At 43.6% G+C, this 15,843-nt stretch overlaps 1 protein-coding gene across 1 annotated transcript in view; it reads left to right on the top strand.

Annotated features, from left to right (window-relative positions):
* LOC110598401 (retinal-specific phospholipid-transporting ATPase ABCA4) overlaps window positions 1-15,843 on the top strand; it is a 134,908-nt gene that overhangs the window by 95,978 nt on the left and 23,087 nt on the right. The window contains 6 exon segments of the mRNA XM_078027772.1: window positions 2,279-2,377; window positions 3,454-3,599; window positions 3,696-3,770; window positions 4,032-4,201; window positions 5,880-6,057; window positions 10,215-10,330. Coding sequence (XP_077883898.1) covers window positions 2,279-2,377; window positions 3,454-3,599; window positions 3,696-3,770; window positions 4,032-4,201; window positions 5,880-6,057; window positions 10,215-10,330 — 784 coding nt within the window.

Below are 15,843 nucleotides of genomic sequence, written 5' to 3'. Positions count from 1 at the left end.
TCTCAGGCAGAGATGAGCACTTTGAAGTGAACACAAGGCTATGTGGTAGTGAGAACTCAAATGTGTACTGAGAGTGAGCCGTGTTTAGTTCTGCAGGGAGCATTTGCAGGCAGAGTGAACCACCAAGTGCAAAGCCATAACAGGAAGGAGGGGTGCCCACCGAGAATGGGTGGGAAAGGGAGGGTGGCAGGTGAGTGCAGAGATGGGTCAGGGCCAGATTTCAGGGGGCCATAGGGCCTTGACAATGAGATTGGGATTGACCCTAGAGTTTATTAGAGAGTGATAAGCAAGGTGGCTAAAATGCATGACTTGTATTTTGATCTGGAAGCTGAGTGGAGAATGGAACATGGAGTCAGAATGGAAGTTTCCCGTGTAGACCTAGGTGAGGTCTAGATGGTAGCTTGGACTAGAGTGCCAAGATTGGAGCTGGAGAGACGCAAGTGGGTTAAGCCATCCTATCCTGTCAATGGTTTGGAGAAAGAGAAGAGGATCGAAGGTGACTACCATATGATTGACATGGAAATGAGATTGCTCCAGTGCTTTATCTAATATTTCTTTAGCGCCTGAATCCATAAATAATTTTTGGAGAAGAACAGCAATTTTACAAACTTTAAGGTCTCAAATTCCAAAGCGATTAATGTTAGTCTCATTGCCTCAGAGAATACAGTGCAGCACTGAAATCCTACAAAACCTTACCAACAGGAGCATTTGGTAAGAACAAGACTACTTGGTAAAAACATATCTGGCCCTTATAAGAGGCAGTTAAGAAGAGACCTTTGATTCTTCCCATCCCAGCCCCTGACAACATTGATCAGGGACAGAACAGTCTACCTATGACTATGGCAATGAAATGATATTTGTTTTCTAATGAGAGGGCCTCATCCATCAGAAAAAAGCAACTAAGATACATGCACGCAAAATACTGTGTGAGATTCATTTTGGTTTTCGTTTTTATGTTTAGGATATGAAAAGTTTAACCCAGGCACTATTAAAAGTGTTATCAGAAATGCATAGAGTTCATTCAATAATGCAGCCTTGTATTTTAACTGGTTAAAAGAGAAAAGTTTGGAGAAGGAAGAGAAGAGAAGCCGGAAGGAAAACTAAGAGGCAAAAGGAGAAAGAACAACCTTAGGTCCAGAGTGATAGTGCCCCTGGCGAGGGGTGACCAGGTTAGCTACAGTGGCCATACTCCAACTCTAGGTTATCATCTGTTATCAATGCCCTTGAAAACGCCCATGAACCCTTCAATAAGTATCTAGTTCTCTCAGCTCTGCAGCTGTTCTTACCATGCCCCAACTCTGAGATGGAAGGCCTTCAGCATCCCCTATCAGAGCCAAAAGTGTGACAAGACCAAGAGATCCTAAGGAACTGTGAGCCAGTCCCCACACGTCTGGACTGTAAAATAAAACATAGCATCTAATTTTAGTAGTATTTTCAGTTGCTTCCCCAACCAGAGCCCTAAACTAGGGACAAATACACTCAAATGACTAGAACACACCACAGATGGTGAAAGCAGCTGCTGGAAGGGCAGGGCCAAGCCAGCAGTTAGCGAAATGAATGCCATCCAAGCCCAGAATAACAGCAGTGTGCACAGAGTTGATTCAGTAATGCAGTAAGCAGCAGCCACTCTCCACAGCACATTTGCAATATGGGATTTTAGATTTTTTTTTTTATTCACTGGTTGATGACAATGAAAAAGGGCCTGAACTCTGAGGTCTAGGGTTGGTATCTGCCTGTTTCCCATCTTGTCATTTTTCCTCTGATTGTCGGAATTCAGGGTCTTACTTCTGAGTGAGGAAAGTCAGAATTTCCCCCAAGTGTGCAGGGGATCTCATTTGTACAGGTAAAACAGTAAGCCCCCACTCCACACTGGTAAGGTCATTGCCATGTTTTCTGGGTCTACACTGGGTACACGGGCCTGACATTTGAGCTGATTTTGTGTCCATTTGGAAAGTCCAGCATGCTGGGGGACTGGGGGATCCAGTGGCGAAAAACATTAGTCCTTTCTCTGTGTGTTTCCAGACTTGGCCTCCAGGCTGGGTGGCTTCCACACTGGATGTCAGAAATTGCTAAAACGGTCCTAAATACTGAAACATCCCAATGATTATTTGGGAAGGAAAATTAATACTGTCATACTTATGATAGTTATTGCTTGATTTTTATTTTGGTTTTCAGCTTAAAGAGCAAATTCTGGGTTGATGAACAGAGGTAAGAGACTGTTATAAGAAGTACAATATCAGATTATAAGCCTGAATTTTTCTTGGTCTATTTATTTTAGGCCTTAGAGGGTCTAGTCCAGCCCTTGAATTCACTTCATTCCTGGACCATCCTGGAGGCTCATGTCGTTCCAGAGACTTGGAGAATCTTCAAGAAGTACTTTGAAGTGAGCTGTCACTCCCTCAGGGACTAGGCTTCTAAAATGAATGCAAGGCTGATGCACCCATTTCCTGGGTAGTTTCTAGACTGTAAAGTAAAATTCACCTTTTAGAAATGCCACTAGAGGGAACTGGAATACCTCCACTGAAGCAGTAAGTGGGGATGAAGGGGCAATTTTAGATCCTGAGAAATAAGGATTTCCTCCTCTGCTTTGCTTTACCAGTGAATTTATTTTGTTCTATCACATTTGGCTTTTATTCTGCATTGAAGAGTTTTAAACCAGAGAGTGACACATTCAGATTGGTGTTTTCAACATGATCACTTAAGATTAGAGCCTTATGGAGGATGGAGCCAAAGACCAGGATCCCAGTTAAGAAGTTAGCAAGAGGCAGGCAGGAGCTGCTGAAGCTGAGGTGGGCTGACAGGCATGAAGACAGAAACAGCAGTGTTTGGCCCTGTTTAGACAAAGATGCATTATAGTGGGACCACAAGTACATGAAGGACAAACATGGGGGTGGAGGAGAGTCAGGGAAGACATCAAAGAGGGGTGAGAGAGAGAGATAAAAGGCAAGTTGGAATTGGCCAGATGCTCAGAAAAAGAAAACAGCCTGGGAAGCAAGGCAGGGAGACCCAAGGGAGACTCAGACCTTTTGGAGCTCTAGAAGAGATTCAGCATGGCTGGAACACGTCCCTCAAGGGAAGCTCTGAGGAGCGCTGAAGTTGGAGAATAGCAGAGGCCAACCTCAGAAGGACCCTATATCAAGGGTGAGATCCAGCCTTCACCTTGGAGCAGCAATGGGGAAGAGCTAACAGATGGTTTATAACTGGGTGTGATGACACACGCCCACAGTGGAGCACTCAGGATGCTGAGGCAGGAGGATGTCTTGAGCCTGGGAGTTAGAGGCCTGCCTCGACAACATAGTGATACCCTGTCTCAAAACAAACAAACAAACAAACAAAAAACAGAAACAAAAACATCAGCTTCCAAAGGAAAGCAGTGTTGCTTGTTAGTCCAGAAAATACCCCCTGAAGTACACATTCCCTATAGAAGCTGGGAGAGTCACAAGGAGGCATGAGGTTCCTTGCTTGGATCTGAGGATTCCTTGTTGCCTTGTAGATATGGAGGAATTTCCATTGGAGGAAAACTCCCAGTGCTCCTCATCACTGGGGAAGATCTTGTTGGATTTTTAAGTGAACTTGGCCAGATGATGAATGTGAGCGGGGTATGTAAACAGATTGGAGATTTGAAATAGAAATTATCATGAGTGTCATAGAAAAACAAAATAAAACCCTCTTGCTTGTTTTTTATGGTTATCTAGGGCCCTATCACCAGAGAGGCCTCTAAAGAAATGTCCGATTTCCTTAAATATCTTGAAACTGAAGACAACATTAAGGTACTGGACCTGCGTAATATGCCATAGAGGTAGAAAATCATGTGATGTGAATCTGTTATTCTATTGTTGTTTTTCCAGCATAATTAAATTCCATCCCTCCTCTTGCTGAAATCTTGTGGAATGTCTTTCAGCTGCCAAACCCTGCCTCATCCTCACCTTCTTTTTCCTGTTGCTAATTCTGTCTTTAAGCAACCCTTGTTAGTGACAATCTCGGGTGTCAGGTTGTGGCACAGCCTAACAAAGGCCACCTCTGCCCTCTAGGTGTGGTTTAACAACAAAGGCTGGCACGCCCTGGTCAGCTTTTTGAATGTGGCCCACAATGCCATCTTGCGGGCCAGTCTGCACAAGGACAGGAACCCCGAGGAGCATGGAATCACCGTCATCAGCCAGCCACTGAACCTCACAAAGGAACAGCTCTCTGAGATCACAGTGTAAGCCACCATGGCCCCCAGCCTCACAACTTTTTGGTCACCTCCTCCACTCTTTGGATTTTCACAATCATGAAGGGCAGGGCTGGATGGCAATGTAAATGCTTCATGGACCAAACTGCTTGGCCATGCTTTCTCCTCCATATTATTTGGAAAGTAAGCTTGTATTTCACTCCATTGCCTTTGGACTTTTGATAACAAGTTGCTCCTGCCATCTACCCAGATGTTCTCCTTGCCAGCATGCAAAATGTTTGCCAGAGGCTGAGAAGGCTCAGTGAACCTCTCCTCTCCCAGGCATGATCATCCAAGACTCTGCTAATTCCCTCAGGTGGTCATACTTTGGAGCTGTCGACAAATCTGTCTTGTTCAAGCTTAGGCTCTGAGGCACAGCTTCACTTGGTAAAAACATCCACCTTGTGCACTGTGCCCTGTTTGCTCTTTCTGAGAACTGTGTGCAGGAGGGATTTCTGGGAGTGTCTTTATTAGTGCACACTTCTTCTGGGAGGTTCATTTAACTACCCAGTATACCCTGAGTACTGCTGAACATGCCCAGGGTGTCTGCTAATTCTTGGGCCTTGATGCCTTTCTCTGGACACTCCCTGGGTTCTGAACTGTCCTATGTTAAATTCTCACTCAGCCCAAGTTTCCATACCTCCTGCCAAGCTGTTCAAATATAGATTGTGAAAGGCTAGTTTCTGTGATTCTAAAACAGTATATGTTCATTAAATAAAATTTAGATAATAAATTTTTTTAAGAGAGAGTGAGAGAGGAGAGAGAGAGAGAGAGAATTTTTAATATTTATTTTTTAGTTCTCCGCAGACACAACATCTTTGTTGGTATGTGGTGCAGAGGATCGAACCCGGGCCGCATGCATGCCAGGCGAGCGCGCTACCGCTTGAGCCACATCCCCAGCCCCAGATAATAAAATTTTAAGAACATATCATCTTTAACCCTACCTAGTTTAGGATATTGCCTGCAAGTATTTTTGTGCTCCCATCCGATCATGGTTCTGTGTGGTATGTGAATGATATGTGGGGCTGCTATCAGTCAGGTGGTGATTTTGGCACATGGTGCCTTTGTGTACAGGTGCTCCTCTCTGCAGGTGGGCACGGCTCTGCCCAGGGACTATGGCTTATACGTAAAGTTCAGGCTGGGTTTCACCTCCTTAGCTAGATGTCTTCTATTTGGTCCAGAAAAGGGTGAATAGAGCCCAGCTGCTGTATAGCTGGCCTGCTCTCTTTTGACTTGTTTACATTATGAATGTTTACCCGAAATGGAATTGAATATGATAATTTATTTCTTTTGTCAAAAGAATATATGACTGTCTTTATACAAAACTCAAGAGAATCTACAAATTATTTGTGCTTCCAAGAGCTTTGTAGTATGAGATTAATAAATTTCAATTTCTATAGCCATAACAAATAGTTTTAAAACATAATAAAAAGAAAGGTTGTTTAGAAATGCTCACATGAAACAGAAAGGCAGCCTACAAATATCCCTTTAAACTTGACCCAGATTGATTAAGACAGTTTAGGGGAATGACAAGCTTCAGGCTGGGGAATGGGAGTCTGGAGGCCATTACCTGGGTTGGGTAAGGACTGCCAGTGCCTGCCGTGCATCTTCTCCTGTTTATGCTCCTGTTTCTTCATCTTTCTCTCCCTGTATCTCTCTCCTGCTGCAGGCTGACCACATTAGTGGATGCTGTCCTTGCCATCTGTGTGATTTTTGCCATGTCCTTTGTCCCAGCCAGCTTTGTCCTCTACTTGATCCAGGAAAGGATGAATAAAGCCAAGCACCTCCAGTTTGTCAGTGGAGTGAGTGCCATCACCTACTGGATGACCAACTTCCTCAGGGACATTGTAAGTGTCAGGCCTTCCCTCACCTTCTTGGTCCCAAGGTGGCACTCAAGTGTGCTCTGACAGAAGAGACACTACATGGAGGGGTTCTTGCACTGCCCGGGCTGCTGGAAGGTACTCAGCTAATGGCTTTGTGTGCTACTGTCCCTTGACATCATCTTGGAAAGGCACTAGGATCCCAGAGCTGAGGAAGGCTGTGAATCACAACTTCACAACTGTGGACTGAGGGCTCTGTGTCTGCACTAAGGGGTTTTCTAACCCAATCACTGCACTGCAGGCAGGAGTCTGGCTTTCCCCAAAATAGTTTGGATGTGGGAATGGAGCAAGCGGTTCTTCACCCAAAATCTCCTTCTTAAATCCCACCTCATTCCCAAAAACTCTAAGGTAGAGCTTCCTTAGAGGTTCATCAGATGAATATAGGATACCCAGTTAAATCTGAATTACAAACAAACAATGAGTAAAGTTTTAGTGTTAAGTATATCCCACTTCAAATATTGAATAGGACATATTTATATTAAAAAATTAGTGGCCATTTATCTGAAATTCAAATTTATTGAGCAGTCTATATTTTTATTTGCCAATCCTGGAAACCCTACCCAGTAGCCTTATTTTGCTTCCCCAAAGTAACCAAACAGAACTTCACTGTTCAGATTAGCCACAACTTTAGGGAAAATAAGAAAAAATTATCAGAGCAACAATGGGCTACCACATTGCTCACAACAAACGTTTGTGGGAACCAGGAAGAATTAAAATGGGGTACCTTATGACAGTCCACAGGGTCAGAACAAATTGGTTGCAAAGGCCTAGTTATAATAAAGCAAGGATCATTGTGACACCAACCAGGGGCTGGGGTATAGCCCAGTGGTACAGCACTTGCCTTGCATGTGCAAGGTCCTGAGTTCAATCCCCAATACAGCAAAAAAGGAGAGAGACAGAAAACAACAGCTCATCTCTTCTGGGTGTCCTCAGTAATCCTAAGACCACCATGAGCTCCAATAGAGGACATATCAACTGGTGGAGGCCAGCAGTAGCATCTTGTGGAGGCCAGCACAAGTGACCCTCTTCATGTGGCTTTTGACAATAATACTGAAAATTAGGATTCCCAAAGACACAATTTCTTGCTAAACTAATTAACCAGCTCTCACTTAACATTCAAAACTAGAAATTTGGACTGGGGTTGTAGCTCAGTGGTAGAGCACTTGCCTCACACACATGAGGCACTGGGTTCAATCCTCAACACCACATAAAAATAAATAAAATAAAGATATTGTGTCCATCTACAACTAAAAAATATTTTTAAAAAATTAGACATTTTCAGTAGTGATTAAATTCTTTCCTATCTTTTCCATCTGCATGAAAAAATGCATGCTCATGAGACTCAGAAGCTGCAAGCCTCTCTTTGAGCAGAGGACACAGTGGCCCTGAGATTTTAAAATGAAAGGAGCCGGGCTCACTTGCCCTGAGAAGCTATTTATTAAAGTGCTGATTTTTTTTTATAAGGAATAGCATTTACACTTGGGGCTGACCACCTTCTCTCTCTCTGTATGTATGTGTGTGTATCTATGTCTACAGAGAGAGGACTCAGCCTATAGAAAGATACAGCTAGAAGGACACAGTAGCCATCTGGGGTGGAGGCCATACTGACAATATGGACTCTGGGCATCTTTTGAAGGGTTAGAAGACAGTGAATGGGATATGGTTTTGGCAGGCTTCCTGATGCTCTAGAATCTTAAAGCTGGCCTGGAATCTGAATTCCAAAATCTGTAGTGCTGAATTTCAGAAATCTGTTATTATCAGCAGCCAGACCAGAGAGCCTTCCTGGATTCCACCTGGCTGGATCTAGCCACCTTCCCGCATAAGAAATAGGCAAATGATGGAAAAAGTAAATATGAATTGTATGCAGTTTGGTCAAGCTGGAGAGAAAAAGCTGTGTAAAATTCAAACAGAGAAAAAGGAGTTGCATAAAATTTGCTTTTTCTTTTTCCATTGTTTGTTTACTTCTCGTGTGGGCAGATCCAGGCAGGTTTCCTGGCTGAACTACCAGGTAACAGAATCACCCTCATTAGCCAGTGGTAAAAAGAAAAAAACCACCCCTGGGGTCATCACCAAATGAACAATTATTGTTTATATCAGTCACTTAGCACATCTGTGGTGTTTTAAATTCCCATCTTTTTATATGTGTCATCTCCTTTTCTTTTAAATGTTGAAATCACAGGCTTATGAAAAAATGTCAAGTACAGTATAAAACTTTTATCTGGGTCATTTGGGAGCAACTTCTTGGTAAGATTCTCCCCCTCCCACTTCTCTCTCTCTCTCTCTCTCTCTCTCTCTCTCTCTCTCTCTCTCTGACACACACACACACACACACCAGCATCTTCAATATTTATCTCCTGCAAATGAGGACTTGCCTCCTTCAACCACTGCATAACTGTCAACTTCAGGAAACCAGTGCTGGGACACCACTGCCACCTGTTTCTTGGACCCCACTCAAGTTTTACCAATTGCACCAATGATGTCTTTTTTAGACAAGGACCTAGCTCAGAATGTTGCCTTGCATTTGGTTGTCCTATCTCTTTAGTCTCCATTAGCCTGGTTCAGTTAGTTTCTCTTTTTTCCTTAATACTCGTGGTCTTAGTCATTTTGAAGATTACAGGCCATTTCTTTTGCAGAACATCTTTCAATCTGGGTTTGCCTGAGCCTTCCCCGTGAGGTAGAGTTTCCCAGGCAGCAGTGTCATGGAATGGAAGCTGGGTTCTTCTTGCATCCTATTAGCTTGCTTCTGGTTTTAAGTTGTCCTATTACTCAGGATATTCACCTTTTCACTTAAGACAGCATCTGCTGGGCTTCTCCACTCTCTTCCCCATTATAATAAGAATTTTGAAAAGTACTTCAAACATATGCAAATATCCTGTTTGATGCCAAACTTTCCATTTGTTCGTTTACTTATTCATATATATTTGTATGTAGTCATGGGTTCATGTTAATTGATGGATTATAACTCCATACCATCATTACTTAGCTTAATATGCAGATTATCCCAAGTGTGGCAGGGAAAGCTCCTTCAAGCTGGCCTCTGTGCCTTCTTCACAATGTCTACATCCTCCTTGAGCACTTCACTGCTCCCTGGCACCACAAGATGCTCCAAGCTTGCCCTGTCCTTCGGCCACCCCTTCCCAGAACCAACCATCTCCCAAAGGGCCCTGGTTCATTTCAGGGGAAAATGGCCCTCAGTGACCAAGATCTAGGTGCCAGATTTGTTGACTGCCACCAAAGTATCATTGAGGTCAGGTCTTCTCAGTAGATAGACCCAGGGAAGATACGTATGTATCTCCACAGACATCCACACACTTACATCTGTATTCCTCAGTCTCTGCACACTAAGCTCTATGCTCACTAAAACCTTTAGCTCCAGTCCAACACCAGAGGCTCATTCTAGTTTTCTGTCTCTGCATTATAACTCCCTTCTCCAAGAGGAAGAAACTGGCTTTATCACCCCAAATCATTTATCCGAGATTATTACCTGTTAAGTAATTATTACCTGTTAAGTAACAAGTGCCCCATCTTTACCACCACCCCTCCCTGCATGGATACCACCTCTCCCTGCTTTTGCTGCTCTGTGGAGCTCATCCTCCTTCTGTCCTGGCTCTGATACTCCACAACAGCTCAGCCACCTGGAAGAACACTTTCCTCGTCCCCTTGGGGCTCAACACCTGCCCTGAGACCCTCACCCTCCTCTGGTTTTCATCCTGTTTGAGACCTAACCCTACCATGAGTGCCCACCTTCCTGTGCCTGACCTAATGGCTTCAGGAATGCATATTTTAGAAAGGGTGTCATCATCTATTTGAGCTTTGTGAGGTCAATGACTATTATTTAAGTTTTTCTGAATTCTAGAGACGAGCTTAGAAAATAGCATCAGTGGGGCTTCTTGACCAATTAGAAAGAGTGAGAGATCCAGTTGGATGTTATAATTCATTCATTCCATAGATATAGACTGAAGGACCTTGGGCGAAGGAGACAGCAGGAAGACTGGGAACTGTTTAGACAGATGAAGTCAATCCTAGACCCTAAGATCTGGAGGATCCTGGTTCCATCCCTCATTGTACAGACCATGAAATAGGTCCTAGTTGTTCATGACTTGCTATCTTCTTCTCTGTTCAAGATGAATTATGCAGTGAGTGCAGGACTGGTGGTGGGCATCTTCATGGGGTTTCAGAAGAAAGCCTACACGTCCCCAAGCAATCTTCCTGCCCTTATTGCGCTGCTCATGCTGTATGGGTAAGTCATTTGGGCTCCTAACTAATGGCACCAAAGGGAAGCCAGGGGTGGGGTGGGACTTCCAGCAGTGGTAGATGCACAGGGTTAGTGTCCAGTCCCTAGCAAGGTCTGCATCTGCTAATCAGGAATCTGGCTTCTGTTTCTGACTTTTCCAGTAGGGGTATTTCTAAGGACAGTCCATTCAGGGACATTGGGAAGGGCTCCACATAGTCTGACTCTTCTTCCACTCCCACTGTGGCCTTGCCTGGAGTCTGGGAATTGGTCACTCCCCAGTTCCTCCACAACCCTGAGTCATCCGTGGCCACTTTGCCCATCTCTGTGCTTCCATCTGTACTGCCCAGGAGTTCTTTTCACATAATAGAAAACTCCAGCTGGAAAGCTGCTCCTGAGTCAGGCTAGAGGGTGACAGAGATTCAAGTCCAGCTGGTTGTAGAGCCCGTCATGCAACTTTATATCCCAGGCCTACCTCTTTCTGTGGGTGTAACTATGGACAAGTAAACCACCCATGTGGGGCCCAGTTTCCTCATCTGAAAAATGGAAATAATGATCCCTGCCCTTCCTATGTGGGCCAGTAAAATCTTACCAGAGCAATGGTTTCCATTCATCTCTCTTGGAAAAGGGGAATTCAGAAGCCAGGGAATTATGAACTGCCCAATGAACTGTGATGATGAGCTGCTGGGGACCTTCAGCTTTGCTTTGCTGATCCAGACTAGAGCCAGAAGCACTGCAGGGTGGAGAACCCTCCTGTTATATTGTGTTTCACAAAATACACAGACAGCCACTGTCATTTGCTCCTCACATGACACATGAGATGGTCAGGATGGGCCTTATGATCTCCATTTAAAGATGAGGCATGGAACCTAGAGACAGAGCATCTCTTTTTCCCCCTGGGACTCTGGCCATTCAAATGTGTCACCTCACACATGAGGGGAGTACATCCTATCTAGGTACGGCTGATGGAATGACAATTGGAACACATCCCTTGGTGTTGCCTTTTCACATAGATAGGCAGTCATTCCCATGATGTACCCAGCATCCTTCCTGTTTGACGTCCCCTGCACAGTCTGTGTGGCTTTGTCTTGTGCTAATCTATTCATCGGCATCAACAGCAGTGCCATCACCTTCATCTTGGAATTATTTGAGAGTAACCGGGTGAAAGTGACTTTCTCAGCTTCTTTATTTGATTTATAGGATACTAGACAGTATGCAATGGCCAAGCACTGCATGTGCAGATGCTCTGTGCTTAGACCAGCATTGTTGTCTTCCTCTTTCCCTCCCTCACTCTTTCTTCTTGCTGATTTGCTTGCTTTGAATGTTGCATTTTATTTTCGGGGAGCAGGGGGTCCGGGGAGCAGTGGTTACTGGGGATTGAACTCTGGGGCACTCAACCATTGAGCCACATTCCCAGTTCTATTTTGTATTTTATTTAGAGATGGTGTCTCACTGAGTTGCTGAGTGTCTTGTTGCTTAGGCTGGCTTTGAACTTGCCCTCCTGGCTCAGCCTCCCAAGCTGCTGGGTTACAGGTGTGTGCCATCATGCCCAGCTCTCAATGCTGCATTTTCTAAGCCTACTATATACAAGCTAAAAATGACTACCAAGAACCTAATTTTTTAAATTTTCATAATTATTTCAAGAAAGTTTTTTCTGGTGCTGAGGGCCATTACCAAGTAGGAATGACGCATCGAAATTTCCTTGCCAAGCGTACCCCATGCTGCTTAGAGGACATTTGATGGAACATTGCATGCATGCTTTAATAAGGTGACCTTGCTCAAGGACCAAGGCAGATTCGGGTTTAGAGCTGATCAGGTTTGAGGAAGTAACCGGCTCCTTGAGTTTAAGGCGTTGCCAGTTTAAGATATGGGTTTTAGGGAAGTTGGCGGTTGAAGATTATTGCTGGGATTAGGGTGTTCCTGCTGCTTGTTCCCATTGAGTTCTCGTGAGATTAAAATGGGATTTGGAGAGAGCCTCGTGGAGTAGGTGGTTTGTGCGGGAGACAGCAGAACGCGTTTGCCCCTGGACCTGTGTGGAGGTGGTGTGAGAGCTGGAATAAAGAATTGCTGTTTGAACCTACAAAGCTGTGAGTGCCTCGTGATTCTGGTGCCAAGCCGAGACATTGGCCTTGGCATTTTGGTGGCCCGTACTCGGGACGTCTGAAATTTGGAGGTGAGTAAAATCGCTCCCCCCTGAGGGAAGGCGAGAGAATGGGTGACCATTTCAAAAAACAATGTGTTCTTGTTTTGATTTATTTCGTTTTTGTTTCAAGCTGCCTATCCCTAGAAATTTCTCAGGCAAACTGGGAAAAATGGTTGGCTCAAGGTTTGAAGTTTGTTAGCCCCGAGAAAGAGAAAATTGATACAGTGAATTTTTATTCAGTTTTTGTTTCATTCAGTTGTGGTTTTGTTTTGTGTTATCTTATTGGATTGCGTTATCTTTATAGAAGATTAGAAATTATTAAAAAAGAAGCCGAAAAAGTGTTAAGTAAATTGTTAGAGATTCAGACCATGGAGGAAGACATTTTAGATCAAGCAAAAGAGAAGGTCTCTCAAGCTAGTCAGAGAAAGGGAGAAAATTTAAAGGAAAAGGGGTTATTAGAAAAAAGGCCACAACAAGAGGCTGTCACTAACTCCGTTTTACCAGAGGGTGTAATTCAACCAACAGCCCCACCGATGGAGACAGCTGAGTGGCCCTCAAACCCCGTAGTTGATAGATGGGATCCTGAGACAGGACCTCAAAGATTAGCATGCCCTGTATTTGAACAGGCAGGAGGGCGGCGAATTCACCGTATTTTAGAATTTAACACAGTGAAGCAGTTAAAGGAGGCTGTAACAACCTATGGTCCTCAAGCCCCCTTCACGGTAAGCATGGTGGAGTCCATTACTAACTTGGACATGACGCCAGCAGATTGGGCTAGCATGTGTAAATCTGTGCTAAATGGAGGACAATATTTGTTATGGAAGGTTGCCAATGAGGAATTTTGCATGGAGACAGCTAGGCGAAATGCAGCAGCCGGTTACCCTCAAAGAAGTCTTGAAATGTTATTAGGAAAGGGACCTTATGAGGGTCAGCGGCAACAAATGGAATATGATCCTGCTGTATATGTACAGATTGCTGCAGACGCAGTTAGGGCATGGAAGACTTTACAAGGACATGGAGATTTACAAGGTCAGCTATCTAAGGTAATACAGAGACCTAATGAACCTTACGCTGACTTTGTAGATAGGCTTATTCAAACGGCTGCCAAAATTTTTGGTGACACAGAACAAGCAATGCCATTAATAAAACAACTGGCTTATGACCAAGCAAATCGTTGCTGCAGAGAGGTTATTAGACCATGGAGACATGAAGATTTAAACACATATATTAAATTATGTAGAGATGTTAATGAACAAGGGCAAGTCTTGGCAGCTGCAGTACAACAGGCTTTAGATGCCAGGCTAGAAACATGCTATAATTGTGAACAAACAGGACATTTTAAAAGGAGTTGCCCCATAAGAGGAGGGTTTAACAAAACTAGAAATCAAAGGAATAGAATACCGGGTATTTGCCCACGATGCCGTAAAGGGAGACATTGGGCTAATGAATGCCGTTCTCAAACCACCATAGAAGGTACTCCCTTATCAAAAAATGGACAAGGATCAGGTATTTACCCACGATATCGTGGAGAAAGGCACCAGGCTTCATTGCCAAAAAACGGACCGGGGGGCCCAATGCTCCGGGGCCCACAACCACAAATATACGGGGCAGTGGAGGAACCCAGAAACCCCATCAGGGTGGTGCCCAGGACACATTGTCCATTAAATCCCTCATCAGACAAACCCGAGGGAGCGCAGGGTTGGACATCTGCGCCTCTGCCAGAGCAGTATTAACCCCAGAGATGGGAGTTCAAATCATTCCCACAGGAGTAAAAGGACCTCTTCCCCAAGGAACAGTAGGCTTATTGTTGGGACGTAGTTCATCTACATTAAAAGGACTTATGATAAGTCCTGGGGTAATTGATCCCGATTATGTAGGTGAAATAAAAATTATAGCTAGTTCTCCAGGAGGTATATCAGTAATTTCACCTGGAGATAGAATAGCACAGTTGTTAATACTACCCAGCCTACATAATAAGTTCTCTAGTCTTAATGTAGAAAGAGGTTCCAAGGGATTAGGCTCCACAGGTGTAGATTGGGCTATGTTGTCTTTAAATTTAGATTCTCGCCCAATGTTAAAACTAAATATTCAGGGTCGTGACTTTAATGGACTGCTGGACACAGGTGCTGACCTTAGCATCATATCTCTTCAAGAATGGCCAAAACATTGGCCATTACAACAAGCCACTCAAACGCTTCGAGGCCTAGGAGTGGCGACTAATCCCCATAGAAGTGCTATGGTATTAGATTGGAAGGATCCTGAAGGATGTGAAGGAACTATACAGCCATATGTTTTGGATCACCTTCCTATTAATTTATGGGGACGAGATGTCCTAGATCAACTAGGTTTGATGTTAACAAATAACATCAATCCTAATGTGCCCACTACTAGGGCTAGACAAGGTATCAGGAAAGAAAAAAGATTAGGAAAACAAGAACAAGGTATAGCAGCGCCAATTCAAATAGATCAAGGAACAGACAGACATGGGTTGGATTTTCAGAAAGGGCCACTGAGACAATCAAAATTACTTGGAAATCAGAAAGACCAGTGTGGGTTCCTCAGTGGCCCCTGACTAAAGAAAAGATACAAGTAGCCCATGATCTGGTCAAACAACAATTAGCGGAAGGACATTTACAACCTTCCGTATCTCCCCATAATACTCCCATCTTTGTTATCAAAAAGAAATCGGGTAAATGGAGATTATTACAAGATTTAAGAGCAATTAATAATGAAATGGTCATTATGGGACCTGCTCAATCAGGGATTCCTCAATTGTCTGCTTTACCAAAAACGTGGCATGTTTTAGCTATAGACATTAAAGATTGCTTTTTTTCGATTCCAATTCATTCCGAGGATAGTCCACGTTTTGCATTTACTATCCCTGCATTAAATCATGAAGGTCCTGATGAGAGATATGAATGGAAAGTACTCCCTCAAGGAATGGCTAACAGTCCAACTATGTGTCAAATATATGTTAATAAAGCAATCCAGCCACTTAGAAATCAAAATCCTGAACTAAAAATATTTCACTATATGGATGATGTATTATTGGCACATAAAGATAAAAATACATTGCTGGAATGTTATGCCACACTTACAAACCTGTTAAAAAACTATAATCTAGAGATAGGAATAGACAAAGTACAATTAAATTTTCCAATTAATTATTTAGGAGTTCTATTATCCTCAACCATGGTCCGTCCACCTAAAATTCAAATACGAGTAGATCAACTCAAATCACTTAATGACTTTCAAAAGTTGTTGGGAGATATAAATTGGATAAGGCCTTATCTAGGCATACCAACAGGAGAGTTGGGACCTTTATTTGATATTCTAAAAGGTCCATCAGATCCAAATTCACCCCGAATGTTAACTCCTA

Source organism: Ictidomys tridecemlineatus, chromosome 11, assembly GCF_052094955.1.
Source record: "Ictidomys tridecemlineatus isolate mIctTri1 chromosome 11, mIctTri1.hap1, whole genome shotgun sequence".
NCBI classification, from domain to species: domain Eukaryota; kingdom Metazoa; phylum Chordata; class Mammalia; order Rodentia; family Sciuridae; genus Ictidomys; species Ictidomys tridecemlineatus.
Note: the sequence above shows the minus strand (reverse complement) of the source record. Positions and strands in the feature narration are given on the sequence as shown.